General features: G+C 36.2%; 1 protein-coding gene across 2 annotated transcripts in view; it reads right to left on the bottom strand.

Annotated features, from left to right (window-relative positions):
* ZFAND3 (zinc finger AN1-type containing 3) overlaps positions 1-22,135 on the bottom strand; it is a 340,250-nt gene that overhangs the window by 78,038 nt on the left and 240,077 nt on the right. For both annotated transcript variants that reach the window (XM_032253333.1, XM_032253331.1), the window contains exon 3: positions 18,814-18,996. In XM_032253333.1, coding sequence (XP_032109224.1) covers positions 18,814-18,996 — 183 coding nt within the window. The remainder of the gene's footprint in view (positions 1-18,813; positions 18,997-22,135) is intronic.

The raw sequence follows: 22,135 nt of genomic DNA, 5'->3' as shown, positions 1-22,135 counted from the left end.
TTAAGTTCTGGGGTACAAGTGCAGAATGTGAAGGTTACATTGATATACACGTGCCATAGTGGTTTGCTGTACCACCCATCATCTACATTAGGTATTTCTCCTAATGGTATCCCTGCCCCAGCTCCCCACTCCCTGACAGGCCCTGGTGTGTGATGTTCCCCTCCCTGTGTTCATGTGTTCTCATTGTTCAACTCCCACTTAAGAGTGAGAACATGCGATGTTTGTTTTTTTTTTTTTTTTTTTTTTTTTTGAGGAACTTTTTAAATTAGGGTGTAACATTTGAGAGAATGCAATAAGAGAATGATGTGTACAGGTCTTAAATGTACATCCCGAAGGATTTTAACACATATATGCTGTGTAACGACCATAGATCAAAATATTAGAATATTCCCAACATCCAGAAAGTCCTGGGGACCATTTTTTAAAACACAGGTTTCCAAGCCCTGACTCTGGAAATTTTGATGTATTAGATTGGGGTGGACATAGGAGCAAATTAGTGTACTTTTCTAAACCAGCTGAGTACAATGTAAATATTAACAGTCCAGTCAGTTCTAGTTTCTGATTACCCCTAACTTGGTATCTGGCCAAGATCACTGAGTTCCCACAACACTGTGAGCTGCAGAGTGCACAAGAGTCAGTAACAGCTTAACTAACAAAATACTTTTTTTTTAAAGGACATAAAATAATCCATCCAGTAGAATTATATGAGAAAAGAGAAACTGTCAAATCAAAACCCATAAAGAAATCTGGCTGATACTCATGAATTAAAACCCCATGTTTACAAATGTTCTAGATGATTATCAAAAGAGAATCTTTACCTCATCTGTAGTCTGTGAGTTTATTATTTTAAAAATTTCTAGTGAATAAATTTCTATAGGTTTTTGCAAATAACTTCAAGGCTACCCAGCATATCTCAACATGCATCATCATGAAAGTGTTCTCCAGAGAGCTTGTTAAACTAACAACCCAATCCAATGTATTCACTACATTACAGTAAAGTACAAATGGAACCATAGTTGAGCCAAGACAAATTGACAGCAAGAGTAACTGGCAGTGATAATATATCCAAGCTTTGATAATTGGGCAATGTTATAAACAGAGAACTTAGAGTTAAATTTGGTCTGGCAAACTACAACCCATGAAACACTTTAAAATCCAGAACAGGTGCATTATCAGCACTGCACATATATTCTACGCTAATTGTGCTGTCATCCAAAACTATACTCTCAAATAAAAGGAGTAGCCACAGGAAATTACAGTATCTACCCTTACACAATTACAGGTAATTCCAAATATTAACTCTGTTAAAATCAATGCAGGAAATTAGGGGCCACTCAAGGAAAACCTTTTCGGGTTTCTGTCCACAACAATACAAATATAACATGAGTAACAGATGGTTACAGCAAACAAAATAGTTTTGAGAGTTAACAGTAAGGGTCAAAGTTCCTTTCTGGGCTTTCTAATGCCTGAGAGTGTGGCTGGCATAAGTCCCCATAAATCACTGCAAACTTGGCTCCCATTTTTTACCTTTCTTCTTCTTTACAAGCAACAGCATAGACAGAGCTAGTAACTAAAGAACAAGGTGAGAACGCCTCTTCGTGACTGTGGGTTCTACAGGTGAATGTAGTGTGTATGTGTGTGTGTTGAGTGGGACTGAGGTTGGGACGATAAACGTATTTCTAAGCACAGAACAATTCAAATCATTATCTTCTAGCCTGCATTAGTGGCAAATGAGTTTGGAAAAACAAGTCTGGGTTTATTAATGTTTAAAACAATCACAACGTTCCTTGCCTGGTATGACAGGTTCTTGGGATTCTGAGCCAGATGATATCAAGATTAACCAGCCTGCAGTAACTTTTAGGCAATCATCACAAATGCTTTTTGCTTTCTTTTGCTAAAGCAAATTAAATAACCGAATTTTTTCAAGCTTCTTCATTATCTGGAGATATTTATTAACAGACTAGCATTTTGCATTTGATATTACATTCAGAGGACTTTTTCCTTAAAAAACGTCAAGTTTCTGCAATTTAAAGTCTGGAGTTTGCCAAGTGAATAAACCCTCTGGTAACTGTGGTTTGTGACTAGAGAAGAGTGACTATTCTACCTTTTCTTCTAGGGATGTTTCTATTCTCGTATTAAAGGTGTCATACATAATGCAGCACTATGGATCACATTTGCATTTCTACATGAAAGCCATGAATCTGTATTCTTCAGCTGTATCCCCAACAAGTGGAAATTGTTACAGCATTTGCAACAGGGTAGTAGATTTTCCTGGGGAAACAGTACTGACTTCAGCCCATAAAGTTGAAGACATGGGTCAAATCTGCATACTCACTTCACTGTAACCTGAGAAAACAGGACTAAATAAAGATACCCCATTAAGTATCAACACACACATTTCAAAGTGAAGTACCAGAATTCTTATATTTTTCCAGTCTCCTACAGAGTTTCTGAGGATGTCAACAAACCCAGGGCTACCTACTCATGTCGTGGTCAATCCCATCAGCTAGTTGAAGACCACAACTCAAGGAGGAAGTCAAGAACAGGAGTTTGGAGGATAGCTGCATTTAGCCTCTCATGCACTCAAAATCCACAGGTGAGTAAATACAGAAAAACAGCATTTCTTCTTAACCTTGAAATAGAGATCAACAATCTACTCTGAAAAGTTTTGTTAAAACAGCTGTGATGACTGGTTATTTTTGGCTCCTGGTTCCACTAGCCCTCATTGGCTGCAATTAAATCACGTGCTAAAAAGTCTTCAACACAGATAACACATCAATGAGAAAAAACAGACTATCAAGTAGTTGGTCAGCTAAAAATTGCCAGAAGTGCAATAATCAAATATTCTGCTATCAGTCCTTTCACGGTAACTGTAAAACATTAATACACAAAAATAGCCATTCCTTCTGTAGATTTGTAACACTTCAATTTTCTTACTTAATTAACATGACATTTATATAACAGTATCTAATTAATTATCAATTAAAGGCACTGTGGGCTAATTAAAAATGCATCATCCTTTTTTAACCAGCTTGTCAATTCCACTCTATCATAATCTGTACATTGTTTACCTTTGCAGCATCTCACTGTTACAGGTTCACAGTTCTAAAGGTAATTTTGGACAATAAATTAAAGAGCTACAATTCTCTCCCCTCTGTTGAGATTCAGAATATCTTTTCTTTTTCTCCTAAGCCTCCCTGGGCAGAGAGAGATTCAGAATACCTTATCAAGAATTTCTTGAGGAGGTTTCTTCTAAAAAAAAACAAAAACAAAACAAAGGACAAAATAAACCTCAAAAAAATCTATGGAATGGAGATAGTGAAATAAACTATACTGTTTCCTGATGTGTCCATGTTAAGAATGTAAAATTATCTTCAAAAAATTCAAACAATATATACTTACTGAGCAGTAAAATATTCCTTCTTTTGCCATTAATATACACATGGAGATTTAAAATAGCAAATAATTGACAGTATTTAACGAGTATCAGGTACATATTAGAATGCACAAGAAAAGTCATCTTCAGGAAAGAAAACCCTAATCTCCAACCACACCCTAAACCTGCAATTCATGAATTGTTTTAATCACAAAGGACACACCTAATCTGTCTACATAATTGAGTTTGAAAAGCACCATCGATTAAAAACAAGGATACATAAAGATATTCTGAGAATCTAAAGAATTCTTCAACACAGATAATAGCCCTCTAATTTCTCCAAATGAAACTTCCAAATCAAATCATTTACAAAGCATTTTATGGAATCTAAGTGTTAATCTCTCAGAGTTAGAAGTTCTAATCCTAACTCAGCACATGATCTTTCATACTATTTTGATCTAAATTAGGGATTTATGAGAAGGGAATTTTCAAAGTGAGTCAGAAGTTGCTACTGGTAGCTTATCTATTTTGTTAAGAAGGGCTTCTTTCTCAAAAAAATCTTATGACCACTCCACCTTAACTCCCCTACACAATTACAGGCCTATCTCGGAGATACTATGGGTTTGGTTCCAGACCACCGCAATAAAGTAAATACGGCAACAGAGTTTGAGTTGCACAAATTTTTTGGCTTCCCAATGCATATAAAAGTTATGTTTACGCTATGCTGTAAATTCTATTAAGTGTGCAACAGCATGTTGTCTTAAAAAACAATGTACATACCTTAATTTTAAAACACTTTATTTCTTAAAAAAAAAAATGCTAACGGTCATCTGAGTATTCAGCGATTCATAATTTTTTTGCTAGTGAAGGATCTTGCTTCAATGTTGATGGCTGCTAACTGATCAGGGTGGTACCTGCTGAAAAATGGGGTGGCTGCGGCAACTGCTTAAAAAAAGAAAATGAACCCCACCACATCAACTGACTCTTCCTTTCACAAAAGATTTTTCTGTAGTAATGTTGTTTGATAGCATTTTACTCACAATAGGACTTCTTTCAAAATTGGAGTCAATCTTCTCAAATTCTGCTCCTGTTTTATCAACTAAGTTTATATAATATTCTAGATCCTTTGTTGCCGTTTCAATAATGCTCACAGCATCTTCACCAGGAGTAGATTCCATCTCAAGATACCACTTTCTTGCTTATCCATAAGCAGCAGCTCCTCATCCATTAAAGTTTTATAATGAGATTGCAGCAATTCAGTCACCTCATCAGGCTCCACTTCTAATTCTACTCTTACCATTTCCACCACATCTGCAATTATTTCCTCCGCTCAAGTCTTGAATCCCTCAAAATAATCCATGAGGGCTGGAATTAACTTCCTCCAAGCTTCTGTTAATGTTGATATTTTGACCTTCTCCCATGAATCACTGAGGGTCTTAATAGCATCTAGAATGGTAAGCCTTTTCCAGATGATTTTCCATTTACTCTGCCAGATCCATCAGAGGGGATGAGTATCCATCAGAGGAATCATTATCTTTGCCAGATCCATCAGAGGAATCTGATGTAAAATGTATCTCTTAATTATGACTTAAAAGTCAAAATGACTCCTTAATCCATGGGCTACAGAATGAATGCTGTGTTACCAGGCATGGAAACAACATTAATTTCCTTGTACATCTCCATCAGAGCTCTTGGGTGACAAGGTGTATTGTCAATGAGCAGTAATATTTAGAAAAGAATTTTTTTTTCTCAGCTGTAGGTCTATATAGTAGGCTTAAAGTATTCAGTGAATGATGTTATAAACAGATGTGCAGTCGTCAGGCTTTGTTCCATTTGAAGAACACAGGCAGAGTGGATGTAGCAGAATTCTTAAGGGCCCTATGATTTTCAGATTGGAGTTGGGCCCTGGATTTTCAGATCCTAGGGCCCTTAAGAATAAGCATTGGCTTCCACTTAAAGTCACCAGCTACATTAACCCCTAACAAGAGGGTCATACTGTCCTTTGAAGCCAGGAACTGACTTTTCTTCCTTAAAGTTCTGGATGTGGCATCTTCTCCCAACAGAAGGTAATTTCATCTATTTTGAAAATCTGCTGTTTAGTATAGCCACTTTCGTTAATCATCTTAGCTAGGTATTTTTGGTAAGCTGCTACAGCTTCTACATCAGCAATTGCTGCTTCACCTTGAAATTTTATAGAGATGGCTTCTTTTCTTAGCCTCATGAACCAAGCTCTGTTAACTCCAAGCTTTCCTTCTATACCTTCTTTACTTCTCTTAGCCTTCACAGACCTGAAGAAAGTTAGAGCCTTGCTCTGGATTAGGCTTTGGCTTAAGGGAATGTTGTGGCTGGTTTGGTCTTCTATCTAGACTGTGAAAATTTTCTCCATATCAGCTATAAGGCCATTTGACTTTCTTATCATTTGTGTGTTCACTGGAGTAGCATTAAATTTCCTTCAAGAACTTTTCCTTTGCATTCACAACTTGGCTAAATAGTTGATGCAAGAGGTCTAGCTTTTTGTCTCTATCTTGGCTTTTAACATGCCTTCCTCACTAAGCTTAATCATTTCTAGCTTTTCATTTAAAGTGAGATACCTGACTCTTACTTTCACTTGAACACTTCAAGCCCATTGTAAGGTTATTAACTAACCTAATTTCAATATTGTGTCTCAGGGAATGGAGGAGGGGCTGATGAGAGGGAGAGAGATGGGGGAATGGATGGTTGGAGGAACAGTCAGGACACACACAACATTACTGATTAAGTTCACTGTCTTACATGGGTATAGTTCATGGTGCCCAAAAACAATGACAACAGTAACACTAGTCACAGAGCACTATAAGAGAGACAATATTAATAACGAAGATGTGTGAAATATTGCGAGAATTTCCAAAATGTGACACAGAGACAGCAAGTGAGTACACGCTGTTGAAATGATGGCACCAATAGAAGTGTTCAATTCAGTGTTGCCAGAAATCTTCATTTTTTAAAAAACCATACTATGTGCAAAGTATAATAAAGAGTGAAATAAAAGGAGATAAGCCTATGCAGTGCTGGACAGCTCTACAAATATTATGGTATGTACATGTGTGCTTATTATTAGCTATTTGCTCAACAAAACTAAAACTAAAATTCACCCACACCACCTTCCCCCAGGGAACAAGAGTACGAGCAAACTGAAATCAGAAATGCTTTCCATTTGCCCAGTACTGACAGACTCTTTAAAGGAGTAAAAGTGGACATCATGACTGGGGCCAGGGGATGGAATGCTGTTTCCTGACCCTGTAATAGCATTAATGGAACAAACCTTGGGGCACAGGCATTCTTATTCATATCGGTAATCCAGCACATGAGATGTTTAAAAATATGCTTTTTGCTAGCGAATGAAAATGATCCAGACCAAAAGAAATTACTAGATATATCTAGCTATTCAGAAATGCAATTAATAAAATTGATTTTCATCATATTTACATGTTCATCTAGCACAATAGTCCTCAGACTTATTCATTTTTAGAACTTTTAACACTTAAAAATTACAGAGGACACAAAAATTTTTGTTTATGTGGCTTATATCTACTGATATCCCATTTGAAATCATAACTTGACAAAAACTGTTTAAAATTAAAATAATTACATGTCAACATAAAAATTTATTATTTTATGAAAAATAACTGCAACTTAAAAAACAGTGAGAGTGGCCTGGCTTAAAGGAAGATACCTGGATTTTCATGTCTATATCTGTATTTAATCTGTTCCATGTGTTGTTTATATGAATATGAAGAAAGCCCACTATTACGTACATATGGAGGTGGAAAAGGAAAGATCTCATGGATGCTGTTGAGTGGGATTTGGTGGCCTCTATAGGTCTTTGGACCACATTTTGAGAACCACTGGTATAGAACCAATGAACCTAAAGGTTAATATAAGATCCAATTTTCCCACACTCCTTACATGCCAACTAATTTCTAGTCTCGCAGAAACCAACTGATGCATTAAGTGTAAATAACAATAAAAGGTTTTCCCAGTCTCAACAACATGTTAATATTTAAGTAAATAAAGGCAAGGGATAGTAGAATAAACTAATCAAAATTTCAAACCAAGACATTCCATTTCTGCTACTTATGTAAGAAGAGTAAAAACATGTTTCATGGAACTCTAAAAGTATTCTGAGTAAGCAGTTAAATATGTTCAATTTTAGTTTGTCAGATATAATCTCTCACCTAGAATCCTATGACTGAAACAGAGCTTTCCATATGTTAAGATGCTGACAAACGCTTACCATCAATACTTCAAAATGTGATAAAGCCCAACAACAATTAACAGTGACATGCTAAGACATCATCACCCTCTTGGGGATAAAAATAGAATGATCTCCATTTTGTCAGAGGTCAAAATATCACCTGGCTAATAAAATCAGTACAATTTTAGACACAGTTTTGTTTTTCCCTTGTGATAAAGCATATTTAATATGAATGCAAAATCTGAGGCTGTCACCTCTCCAATTTAGGCTTCAGTTTTGACTATTTACAGGCTTAAATAAGGCTCAACTCCGATTTCTACATTTGCATCATTTGCATTTTACCATCAACACAAGCATGATTCTCATAACAACATTAATGGAGACACTACTCAGCACTGGAAGAGCATTTTTTTTTTAAACATAGTTCAGCTAGTAAGAGTATTCTCATAAATCTCAGCCTGCAATAGCAAATGAAAGAAGGCTGCAATGCTTTCCTTAGAAAGGGAAGTGACTGGTGCATGTTCTTCCTAAAAAGGCTTCCGAAAAAATGAAAAAAGACATCTATTCAGGCCATAGGTACTGCTCCATGGACTTGTAAAAACAACTCGGAACACAGGTGCCCTTCTCCTCTGCCTCTTTGCTGAACCTCTCCCATAGCTAGCTGTACAGCTGGAATATGATGAGTGACACTAAATGGAAATTACCTTAGTCCAAACCTTCTTACTTTACAGACAGAAGGAAACACTGTCATGTCTTAATAGGATCTCCCTTTGCAACTAATAGTTGAAAATGTCACAATTTCAATTGTGTGGCGAAGGGGTAATACTGATATTTTAGAATTTTAAAAATTCCTCGTTAAGGTGACATCCTATTGTTTTTATTAAATCTAAAGAATTATCTTTCTGATGGATCAAAAAGTGAGCTGGTTTATAAAGTAATAGAGGCCATGAATACAAGATGTACAGTTATGGCATTGGCAGCTCTGTATTTTTAAAAAGAAGATCACAAGCATAATTTAAATATATTTATGTAAGCTTAAAATGGCTACTTCAACACATTCACATAAATGCCATTATGTTTTTTTTGTAGCCAAACATTTTTGTCATAAATAAAGCTTAGATTTAATTTAAAATCAGCACAGTGTCACATATTACTTGTACCTAGACAAAATAAAAATATGACAAGTTCAAGAGCTAAAGCTATGTGAAGCGTGGCTGTTTACTATGACCTTTACTTTCACAGAGAAGTACAGAGCATTTAATTTAATAAGAACATTTAAAGAAATCCATACTGGGGGCAGGGGGGACAGTGATGATGTTGCTTCAAAACCTAGTTTGAATATCAGTAATTGTATAATCTCACATGTGCCTGAGGTTATCTTTTGGGAAACTAACCTTTCAGATTTGCAGACTTCTTAAGGGACCTTTGAAAACAAGTATTAAAAGCTTGCCAGTATTCTCTCTTGCAAAGGGGAATCTTGAAGAGGGAAATTTAGGTGATAAATACCAACAAGCAAAAATGGTTATTTTACAAAAGGCAAGTGCCTATTTGTATAGAAGAAAGAAAGAGAGAAAGAGAGAGAAGGAGAGAAACAGAAAATGACTCCCATTATTCCAAAAGTCTGAGATCAACTGTCACCACCACAAAGCAACCAAATTTTCAAAATTTGGTAGGGACACTGCCTTTTTTTGAGTTGCTTTGTCTTAGGATTACTGTATGGTACAGAAAATTGTAAAATAATATTAAGCAGCTATTCAAAAATCAAGTATAGGCAATGAGAAGTCCCACCTTTAATGTATCAAAACACAAAAAAATTGGTTTCTGAACGTAAGAAAAATTAAAAACAAAACTTTTCCTAAATATTTAAATCAGTAAGCATTGAATGGGTACTATGCTAGCAGCGTGCTAGGTGTTCTGGCATAGAGCAAGGAAGCATAAAATAAACCCTCTGCTGATTTGGAGTTTAGTCTCTAAACTTGTGCAGAGAGATGACATTCTCTTGTCAAGAACACAGAAGAAGGTTTTGAATAAATGAAGCCAAACTATATTCCTTGATGAGAAGACCCAAAAGTTTATTAAAATGTCAATTATTTTTAAATAAATCTATATATTCAATATAATCCAAATCAGAAGATACTGATACACACTAAAAGCTATATGCCAGTTTCAGGATTATACTGGTTGACCAATAAAATGAAGCGCCTACGAACAGATCTATGTTTATGTAACAGTATTAGCATTTTAAACCAGGACCATTCAATGAATGGTTTTTGCATAACTGGTTATAATCCCTGTGTCTTAAATACCAAATAGATTCCAGATGGGTTCAAGAGCTAATGACAGAAAAAGATAAACTACAAAAGTATTAAAAACATAGAGAAAAATATGACTGTCTGTGATTCAGACAGCCTTCTAAGAAAGGCACAAAACTGAAGACAAAAGACCAACAGACGTATATTAAAATTTAAAAAATTCTAATGAATACAAGGCACCCAAGTGAAAAATAAAAGCCAAGTAACATACCGAAATAAACTGGCAATAAATCTAAGAAATACTTATCCAGAATTTGTTACACATATAAAGAATTTCTACAAATCAGTAAGAAAAAAATAGCTAATAAAAAATAAATAAGCAAAGAACAACACTGATAGGCAAATCACTAGAGACTTACAAATTGCTAATAAACATATAAAACTGTGCTCAATCTCACTATCAGGAGATGTCAGGAAAACACAAGTTAAGATGAGCTCTTCTTTTGCCCAACTTACCAAAAAAAAGAGAAAGAAACAAAGAAGAAACCGCACCTAATGTTGGTAATGCTGTGGTAAACAATCACTCTCAAACATCATTCTTAGGAATATAAAGTCATTCAGTCATTTTGAAGAGTAATATTGCCATGTAGATCAAAATTTAAAATATATATATATTCTCTGACTTGTTAGTTTCTCTTCCATGTATTTACCATGGAAGAATAACGTGCACTATTAGCCAAGTACAAAAATAGTTACTTGACATAGCTTATAATTGTGAAATATTAGAAACAGCCTCCAGAGAAAAGAGTAAAGGCTAGTAAGGATAATATGTAATATTATACAGGAGTAAGGCCAATCTCCACGAGTGGACTTGGAAAGCTCTCTAAAATACATTAAAAAGCAAGTTACAAAACAATATATAGGCTCTCATTTATATAAAAATAAAATCTTATATGCAAACATGTTCACAGCTGCAGAGAAAAAATATAACCCCAAAATGAATAAACAATGGTTATTTCTGTAAAAAGTAGGAATTGGGTGATGGTAATTGATGAAGTATTAGAATGTTTTCATGTTCTATTCTATCTAAACCTGTGTCTTTGTAATGAAAAAATTGAGAATATAGTCATGCTTTACTAGTATACTCAAAAATAGGATGAAAAGTTATGAAAAAGAAAAGCCAGGAAAATGAATAACTTAAAAATTATGACTTTGCTTTAATTTGCTTCTTATTTTGACTACAAATGGAAGGTCAGATGACACTACCAGTACTTTAACAAGTTCCTACCCAGCTGACATTATAGAACAGAAATAATTTCTATAAGAAAACACTGCTGCACTGTTCAAGTCTTATATTTTGACAGAGATTAACTTAATGATCCTACACACTGATTTTTGATAAATTATAGCTCTTCACTTCAATTCAGCATATAACTGTACATTATCATACTGTACTGCAAAGTATTAATCTTTTCAGAACACAGCCCTAATAAAAGCAGCATGCTTTGCAGAAACAGCTTTAGGATAAATAAATAAATGCACTGGGGAAAAAAAACACCGTTAAATTAAAATCAAAAGAGACATTTAAAGTTTGGGCATTCTTCATTATGGGAAAGAATCTTCCACTTTGAGACTATTATATATCAGAAAAACTCCATCTGTTGTATAATTATCTCTGATAAACGGCCTGATGCCTTGAGCTTCGTTAGAGAAAAGGGAAGAGAAAGACACACACACAGAGAACTGTAAATAAATCTCCCCACCGTATTTCACTTAAAACCAGCCCAGCAGGAAGTCATAAAATATTTTTTAATAGGTGATATTTTTAATGCTTTACTAGAAGAAACCAGCCTGTTGTGCCCAATATCCGGCCTCTTGAAATAGGCACAGTCTGAAAAAGGGAACACTGGTTTCATTTAGAGATTAGAAATTTAATTGGTAAAAACAAACAAATCAGAAGTTGAGCCACTTGGTGGTAGTGATACTAAATTTCCAGGGAACAGATTAAGGCTTGTCAGACAGAAATTAAGATGTGTAGCCAATGACGTCCAATGGATTTTCAGAGACCCAGGGGCAGTCTAGCAAGGACATCTGTTAAAAGGTACTACCATTTTTTAAAAACCCTTGAGGGAGCTAGGATATCACCAGAAAGCAGTTTCCAAGGAAACAATGGAAATCTCTCTTCAACCAAATTAATTTAACTAGAGAAAAAGTATGTTCTCAAATTTCTATTTTGGGAATCAGTGTCGTACTAAAGGAAAATCCAGTCAATACCTGGAAATGAAGCGTTAGTCATTAAAAATCCTCAGTAACATGCCAGTTGAAATGGTTCTCATTTTTTCTGTATATTTTATTTTGCTACAACAAAAGTATGTCTTAGGTAGATGCAGCAGAGAAGAGTAGGAAAAAAACCAGAGTCCTGTAGTATACATGCAAAAGGCCCAGAGCTGAGTTCAGGCCCTGTGATGGGACTTAAGGAGGGTCACTATCTAAACCTCCCTTTTTCATGTATAGAATAGGAAGGAGAATATCTGCCCTACCTATGCTGCACACTGTCAAGATGATCCTAGGAACATGTGCATCAAAATACTCTGTAAAACAGGGGTTTGCAAACTTTTTCTGTAATAGGCCATTGGGTCTCCACAGCAACTACCCAACTCTGCTACTATATCACAGAAGCAGCCACAGACAATCCATAAACAAATGAGTGGGGCTATATGCCAATAAAATTTTACTTATGAACACTAAATTAGGAATTTCATATAATTCCCACATTTTACAAAATACTATTTTTTTTTCAGTTGTTTAAAAATGTAAAAATCATGTCTAGCTTTGGGCAGCATAAAACTAGGTGATGGGCTGGATTTGGATTGTGGGCTATAGCTTGTCAAACCCTGTTATAAACTATGGTTTTATATAAGTGCTGGTTGCTGTTTAATTCTTAATATGTGCCTCCACAGAGCTTAGAATAGTGTTCTGTATGAGATAGGTACTCTCTAACTGCCAGTTTAGAATGTCAGACTATTTGAAAACAAGTCTATTTCTTGACATTAATCTTCCCTAGCAGTAGATATCAGTTCTCTTCCTCTTCTGCCTATAAAGAAAAAGACCAGCCATGATCCCTCCAACACCTCCATTTCCATCCAATATGCTAGTAAGACTGGGAAGAAAAACCCCAAAACTCAGGTAGACATGCACATCACAAGCCTCCCAAACAGGTCATAAATAGGGATTCTCAGGCCTTTAAAAGCATGACAATAGAAAAGCTGACTTGCATAAAGAATAACAGGGGATTTTGTATCTTGTAAGTCTAATCTGTTAAGACTCCAACTTAGGGTGGGCAGTCATCTGCCTGTACCTTAAGAACGACAGCAACTGACGCATTCTAAGTACAACCTGGCATTATCCTTTCTCTCTGCAAAAGTTGGTTCAAAAAACTTAACTACAAATCACACTCCATCTCCCTTAGAAAAAAATCTGGAAATTGGGAGAACAGTAAATAGGTAGTAGCAAAAGCACAAAGAAATGTTTTATTCTTTTTTAAGAGTTTGTCCAACACACCTTCCACTATATAGCATAATTTGCAAGCAATGTCCTTTCAACCATAAATCACAACAGAGAATGGCAGCTATGGTGTGGTAGCAGAGAGCCAGGACTTTGGAGCCAGAGTGCTCTGTGATCTTGGGCAAGATAATCAATCATCCTGTACCTCCATCTTCACACCTGTGAAATGGATACACTAGAAGTACCTATCTTACAGGGTAATTATGAAGATGAAGTAGGTTAATACAGTTGATCCTTGAACAAGACCAGTTCGAACTGTGCAGGCCACTTAGATGCGCAATTTTTTCAAGCACACACAGACTGAAAATACAGAATTGACCACATATATGGAGGACCAACTTTTCATATAAGTGGGTTCCACATGGCTGATTGTGAGACTTGAGTATGCGCCGAATCCCGTGTATAATGAGGAATGACTGTGCATATAAAGTACTTGGAACAATGCCTGATACTTAGTAAGTATACTTGCTGTGAGCTGTTACCATTATTATAGCATTTAAATGCTGTGACAAGTCCTTTAGTCACTATTTGAATTTTGTTTACATTATTTTTAGAAAAGGCTTCCAACGGCTAAGCTCCATGGACTCTTCTGCAGTTACACACAATTTGGGACAGGGAGACATATGTTTATATTCAGATAGAGAAATATCACTTAGAGCTTTTGGATATCTGCTTTATTTACCTTCAGGGAAGTATACTAAGAAATTCTTTTGGGTAAAAATCAGTCCTATTTCTAAGTTGGACATACTTTTGTCAATAGTTATTGTTCTATCTGCAGTCTTTTCAAAATAAAATGTACCCAGACTCTCGCCACCTTCTGTTGATATGTTCATAGTTCAAGATCATGTTGATAGTAAGAGGATGAAAGCAGATTTAAGCAAAATCCATTTTCTTGTATATTAGGAAAAAAAAATAAAACCTTTTCACAAGCCCAAAAGAAAATGTAGAACTTCCAGTTCTATGCAAAAACAGTGGATCCATGACTACTAAATAGTTTACAAATTTCGTGGTACTTGCATTTGGCATCCCAAACCCATCATTTTCCAGCAACTGCTACATCTTATTTCTCTACATCTCTTTAGGGGAAGCTAAGAAGGAACCCACAGATGAAATTCTGCTCCCTTGAGGATACTAAAATATCAACACAGGCAATCTCCTGCTGCCTCTTTCTCCATCCTTCATCACCTTGGCAGATCACAGCTAAAGAAATTTGCAAGATGCAGATGGATCAGGCTGCCTAGTCTCACCTGGGCCTTCACTGGTACTAGGTAATCACTTTATCTCCTGTTGACTTTTAAAGCATCCACCCTGACAGCTCTTAACAAACCCAGGGTCACTTCTCTTATCCCCATATTCTCAACCTCCAAATCTGGCACATATCTCCTCACTCCAGCATAGTTGGTTTCAACCTAGGTGAGGCAGCAAACACGACCTGAAAAACCTTTGCAAATGATATGCAGGTTAACCACTACTAGCTACTTCCTCCCTTCCACCCCAAAATGCTTATGCCCCTGTTTGGGAAAACAAGTCAGACTCTCAGGGAGAAGCATATGTAGTCAAAAAAGTGACCTCCTTGTGTATAAAGACCTAATCTTATTCACTTCTATACTCAGCACCTAACTTAGTGTCTAACATACAGCAGGCACTCAGCAAAGATGCTAAATGAACATACAAACCACTGAAATAGTTTGTTAAATAGTTTATTTAGGTAATCCATCTTATGATCACCAAATTCAAGTGCTTCTTTGTCAGTTTACAGCATTGGCAGCATTTTCATAATATTGTGACAATATACTATAGTGTCTGAAAGTGTAGGCTCTGGATCCAAATTCATGCGTTAGCACATGGGCTGCACTGCCATGCAATAGCTCTGTAACTTTGGGCAGAAAGTTAATGAACCTCTCTAAGCTTTAATGTCCTCATCTATAAAAACAAGTAAAATAAAAGCACCTACCCTAATAAGCTACATTGAAAATTAAATGTTACTGTATCTAAAGAACTTAGAAGAATGTTTAGAATATAGCAAATGTTTCATAAATATGAGCTAACATTATAATTATTATTATTAAAGCCCACACTCTACAATGAAATTTGTTCCTTGTCTTTTGTGACCTTGCCCACTATCATTCTCCTCCTGACTTCTTCAGTTGCCTCCTTTATCCTTTTTGCTCCCTAAGTGTAGAGGTTTCACTTATAGGTCTATCCTCACTGCTTTTCTTTGCTCTCACCCTTGGCAACCTCATTTAACCCCTATGGCTTAAACCATCATCCCCATGTGGATGAAGTCTACCTTGACTTCTCTCCCCTGAAAATCCAACTCAACCAGTTGCACAGAAGACAAACTTAAGTCATCACCGTATCTCCAATTGGCAAATCTCATTTCCCTAGATCTGTAAAACCTTGAGGAATTAGGAAAGAGATTAGCTTCAAAGAGTATAACTCTTAAGATGAACATACAATGGTTCAAAGCAATGATATCACCAAAAAGAAGAGAAAGGAAATGAAGCTAGTGGAACTAGACATCCTTAATCAGGCTGAAGGTATTCATATTTTAAAAGAAAAACCATAGCAGTCTACAGTGGCCTAAACTGGCAAGTAACTTTTGGTTATGATGTCGGTTCCCGCATATCTTAATTACAGAGAGAGAAAGCATTCTTCTTGCCCACACAAATATTAATCCCTGTGACAGTTATATTTCACATTGTGAATTAACTGATTAACAATACGAACTCTGAAGCCAAATGCCTAAATTTGAATGTGGTTTTGGTATCTATTAGTTTGTCACCACAGGCAAATTACTTAATCCTTTTTGTGTCTAATTCCTCATCTATAGAATGAGTATAATGACAGTATCTACCTCACTGGATTATCACGAGGAACAATGAGAAAATATACATGTAGAATAATGACTGATACATAAAGTGCTCAATAAATGGTAGCTACTGTTAGCCTCACATGCATTTTGGCTGCTTGAATTGGTTTGCTGTGGCCTGATCCTGGCATGCATGAATCCAGTCCAGGTTCCACCAGATTAAGATCCTGAACAACCTTTTCCTTAGACCAGGAGTTCTTAATCCAAGGGCCATAATAAGCTGCAGATAAATTTTATGCAAAACTGGGTATAAATGGATGGTGTATATTTTTCTAAGACAAGGGGCTATACCTGTCATCAGCTCCTCAATAAGTACATGACCTTGAATAGATTTTTGGAAACAAAACAAAATCTACTGCCTTAGCATGACCACTACTATTTTCACCATTTTTTTTTCTCTGCTTACATGAATTCTACATCTGCGCTGACCTCTATTCAATAAGTTATAATATTTTAAAAATTCTCTCTTTGCAATGTTATTCCTGTTTAATCCTTTCAATTTTCAATATAACAAGGTTACTTCTCCAAAGAACTGTAATAATATCACTTCCTCTGCTCAAAAACATGGCTTCTGTCTCAAGTCCAAATAGCTTAGCTGGACATTTACACCTCTATGTCTTGGCCACAATTTACTCTTCCAGCCTTGTCCTTCATTCTCTTCCATAAATGGCCCTAAGAGAGTCATTTGCCATTGAGAAACTCCATACAACTTTCCTTCTACAGCTCATTCTACTCTGTCTAGCATGTCTCTTCACCACCTTCTATCCATCTTTAATACCACTTCCTCAGTTAAGTCAATGTCCTTCAACACTTGCTCTCTTTAATATATAAGGACCATTAACATGGGTATAGGCAAACATGTATCAGAGTTTCTCAAGCTCAGCATTTTACTGGCACTGCGAGTTGAATAATTTTTTGTTGCAAAGGACTGTCCTATGTGATGTAGGACATTTAGGACATTTAGCAGCATCCCTGGCCTCCAGACACCATCAAATGTTCTGGGGCTGTTGGGTGGAAGATCACTCCTGGTTGATAACCATTATATACTGTAACAAATATATTTAATTTCCCCTTCAAATTCTTTGAGGACAAGGACTATGACCTTGCTTATTTAATAGTCTCAGTATTACCAAATACTGAGATAGATTTAGGTAAGTATCTATCTGTTTCCTGCTAACCTTTCGAAAGTTAGTAAACAGAACACAAAACATTCTAACCTGTGCTTCTTGATATTCGTTAAACTTGAAATACTAAATTTCAACTTAGCTTTAAAAAAAAAAAAAAAAAAAAGACCAGGTCTCACCAGGCTGCAGTGTAACGGTTAGACCATAATCCACGGTAACCTTGAACTCTTGGGCTCAAGAGATCTCCTGCCTCAGCCTCCCAGGCAGCTGGGATGACAAACACACACCACCATGCCTGGCTAATTTTTTTTTTTTTTTTTTTTTTTTTTGGGTAGAGACAGTGTCTCACCATGTTGCCTAGGCTGGTCTCAAACTCCTGGATTTGAGCAATCCTTCTGCCTTGGCCAAGCAGAGCTTTTAAAAGGCAAAACCTGCTATGTCATAATATCCCTATAATTTTTAACAAATAGTATCAGTTTTCAGGTCAGGAGTTCAAGACCAGCTTGGCCAACACAGTGAGACCCTGTCTCTACTAAAAATACAAAAATTAGCCAGGGATGATGGCAGACACCTGTAATCCCAGCTACTCAGGAGGCTGAGGCAGGATAATTGCTTGAACCCAGGAGGCGGAGGTTGCAATGAGCTGAGATGGAGCCACTGCCCTCTAGCCTGGGCAACAGAGTGAGACTTCATCTCAAAAAAAAATATATTAAGTAGAAAATAAACTTCTATATCACCTACATAATAGCATTCTAACACTGAAGACTTACAGAAGAATAATACCATCTCCTCCTTCCTTTAAAAACCCTATGTTCTAAGAAATATAGTGTTACCTCAGTTGAATGCTTAGAAACAGTCAAAGCCTAGTTAGTGACAGAGGTAAGGTTTCAATTCAAGGCTCCTAAATTAGGGTTAGAATCCCTACTGGTCCTTTGCTGTACATTAGAATCCTCTGCAGAATTAAAAATAACGGATCTCTGGGCTTCCCTCCAGATCAATTAAATGAGAATTAGGGAATGGTGCTAAAGATTTAAATTGTTTTAAAAATCCCCACTGTATGCTAATGTACAGCCATAGGTGAGAACCACTGCTCTCTAGACTGGTTCAAAACTTCACATATTTTGACAGGTATAAAAGGCTATCTCTTCAGGGATGTCTGAAACTTATTCTCTAACTTGCTGGGCTTGGGCGTTGTATGTGGACACTTATCTTGAATTAAAAGAAGTGCTGTTGTTACTTGATAGAAAGTCTTGACTGTTGTAAAGAAAAAAAAATAAAAATAAAAAAAATAAAAAATAAAAGAAGTGCTGCTTTTTTCCGGCATTACCAAGATGCTTATGCCAAGGTTCTTAAGCTGCTCTCTCTACCACCCTCAGAAGCTAGGCACTTACACTCCTCTTTACTTGGTGAAGTTACATTCAGTTCTGTCGGAAGCGGCTGCTGGCTGGGACTAAGAGTTGGCGTGGTTATCGAGGTATTGTTGTTGTCACTGGTGGTCTCTTCAGAAAACAAATCTGATTGGCTGTTACTTGTACTTGGAGCGGAATCATCGTCTGGTTGTTTCTTTTGAAAATCTGAAGAAAAACAGAAAATCAGCTTAATTAAGGAGTTCACTGTCTCTGAGGATTAGAAAACAATGAAAGTTGATAAAAAGTTAAATGCAACAACAGCAATAATAAAAGACTGATCTGGGTGATTAAAAAACCATGGAAGTAAAACACCGGTCAAAAACATTTAAGATTACTGGAAGGTGACTGGAGTTAAAAGTTTTCCAAGGTCTCTTATTATTCAGAAGCATGCAGACATACTGATTTTAATTGTTCGGCTCTGCAAAGCCAGAGATGCATGTTAAAAATTTAAGGGTAATCAGTTGAAGGGAAAAGGGAATAAAGAACAGTTTTTCAAACTTTTCAGAAGGAAAGGTCGTAAGAAAAAAGGCGGCACAGAAAGCAGCAGAGTAAAGAGAAAACATAACAAGATGGTAGCAGTAAGTATAAATAAGTCAGTAATGGTAATAAATGTAAACAGACTGAATTTATCAGCTAAAAGATAGACAATTTGGAGTAAAGTCAAGTTATATTCAATTTACAAGGGACATAATAAAAACATAAATATGAAAGGATAAACAAAATGTTAAAGTACAGTTAATCCTTGAACATCATGGGTTTGAACCGTGTGGGTCCACTTATACGCAGATTCTTTCCAACCAAATGCAGATCAAAAACACAACATTCACGGGATGCAAAACTCATATATGGAAGGTCTACTTTCCATATACGATGGTTCTGCAGTGCAGATTGATGGATTTGAGTATGCAGATTCGGGTATATGCAAGGGAGTCCTATAATCCCCAAGTATAAAGCAGGCATACAAAGTTCAAACTCTGTCGTTCAAGGGCCGATTGCACTTAAAGCAAAAATGGTTATATTCACAAGAAACTGACAAATTTCCTACAGGGGACGATTTTAATATACCTCTCACACAAAATAATAAGCATACAAAGACCAAGTATACAACAATTAGAGAATGAATCATTTTCAAGCACATGGAATATTTACAAAAGTGATTAAAACCTGGCTAAATCTTGACCACATATTAGAATACAAACCAAAAGTCTCAAGAAATGCCAAAGAATTACTAAGATAGAGACAATGCCTGACCATAGGGCAACTGAGTTAAATACTACTAAGAAAAAAATTCTATATACTTGGAAATTCCCCCAAAAAATAAACAAAAACATTCTAAACTCATGGGTGAAATCAAATTATAAAATACTTATAATTAATGAAATTATTACATATCAATATCCAGTAAAGATAAAAATACACATACACTACCTACACCCGTCATCTAATCCCTAGATATACACCTGAGAGAAACTCAACACACATATTCAAAGAGACATGTACAAGAATATTAAGTCAGAAAAAGCCTTAAGGTCTATAAATAATGGCACAAACAATGGAATAATGTACATAATGGAAACAACTATTGTCACATACATCAACATGAATGAATCTCACAATCATGAAGTTGAGGGAAAAAAGCAAGCCACTAAATAACGGTAGATTGTGCTATTTTATATAAACCTTAATAACAGTCAAAACTCAGATATACTGTTTTGGGATTTGTATGCTTAAGCCCCACTCCCTTTTTTTTTGAGATAGAGAGTTGCTATGTCACCCAGGCTGGAGTGCAGTGGTATGATCTTGGCTCACTGCAACTTCTCCCACCTGGGTTCAGGCTAAATCTCCTGCCTCAGCCTCCCAAGTAGCTCGGATTACAAGTGCGTACACTACCTACACCCCAGCCATCTAATCCCTAGATACACACGCTACCATGCCTGGCTAATTTTTGTACTTTTGTAGAGATGGGGTTTCACCACGTTAGCCAGGCTGGTCTTGAAATCCTGACCTCATGATCTGCCTGCCTTGGCCTCCAAAAGTGCTGGTATTACAGGCATGAGCCACTGCACCTGGTCTTAAACCTTTTCAAAGCCCCCAAATATTAATGTAATTCAGAATAGCAGTTACATGCTAGATTGAGGAAGGGTGGTGTGGTGACAGGCACACAAAAATATCCAAAGACAGGTAACGTCCATTAATAGAAACTTGGTTTTAAAATGCTCTACAGCGATTAAGTGAATAAGGCTACAAGTAAAACAGAAAAATCTCAAAAAGCATATTGAGAGAGAAAAGCAAGCAAGCTACAGAAAAAGGTACACAGTATTATAATACTTATATAAAAATTTAAAATATGTTAAGAATACCATATATTGTTTATGGATACATGAATGATAATAATTACAAGATAAAAACACTCAAGGAATTCAGGATAGAGGTTAGATTTAGGATAGAGGCTACCTCTTTCAAGCCAAGGGAAAAATAAGGAGAAGAACGGGTCTTCTATCCTGTTCCGTAATTTTTTTTAGTTCTTAAGCTGTTGGTAGGTATCTCAGTGTGATTATTTTCTATATTCTCTACATATTTTAAAAATCTAATCTACTCTATGAAGTACAGATTATATTAATTCCGAGAAGTACAAGATCCTTACAACTTGATATAGCATTCGAACCACAGGGAAGTGTTGATATCATACTCCGTAACTTCATCAGAATCACTGCCTTTTGACATATTCTAAGCATAAGAATAGGTAGCATTTATGATGCATTTATTATATGCCAGGCACTGAACTAAATGTTTTATGTGTATGACTTATTTATGTTAATACTCAGGGAAACCCTAATAAGGTAGGTATAAGTAACATCATTTTAATGATAAAGGAATTTAGGTTCAGAAAGTTTAGGTAATTTGTTCCAAGTTAACAGCTAATAAGTAGCAAGGACAGGTCCATTTGACAACAAAGCCCATGGTCTGCATTCACAACAGGATGTCGCGTTGTGATCACCAGAATGGCCCAACGAAGAGACCTCCATGTCAAACCTCTAGCCATTTCTAGCACCATTAGTGAGTGCAATGAATGTAGCCAGTTAGTAACTGCTAAGGTGATCAGTGCTCTAAAGCTCCCACTGCTTCTTTTCTGTGTATTTCTCCTAGCCACTTTCTTGTTCTTCCATGTTTTGACATTTTAAAAATGCCTTATTACCTCAGTGTTATTTGTACAGCACCTTCAAGAAAAAGGTACTATATCAATGGAATAAAAATACTGCAATAATGCTTCTTCTATGTCATGTCATCTCATTAGCTCTCTTAT

Source organism: Sapajus apella, unplaced genomic scaffold (genome assembly GCF_009761245.1).
Source record: "Sapajus apella isolate SASKATOON/1434 unplaced genomic scaffold, GSC_monkey_1.0 scaffold83, whole genome shotgun sequence".
NCBI classification, from domain to species: domain Eukaryota; kingdom Metazoa; phylum Chordata; class Mammalia; order Primates; family Cebidae; genus Sapajus; species Sapajus apella.
This window is presented reverse-complemented; position numbering and strand designations above follow the sequence as displayed.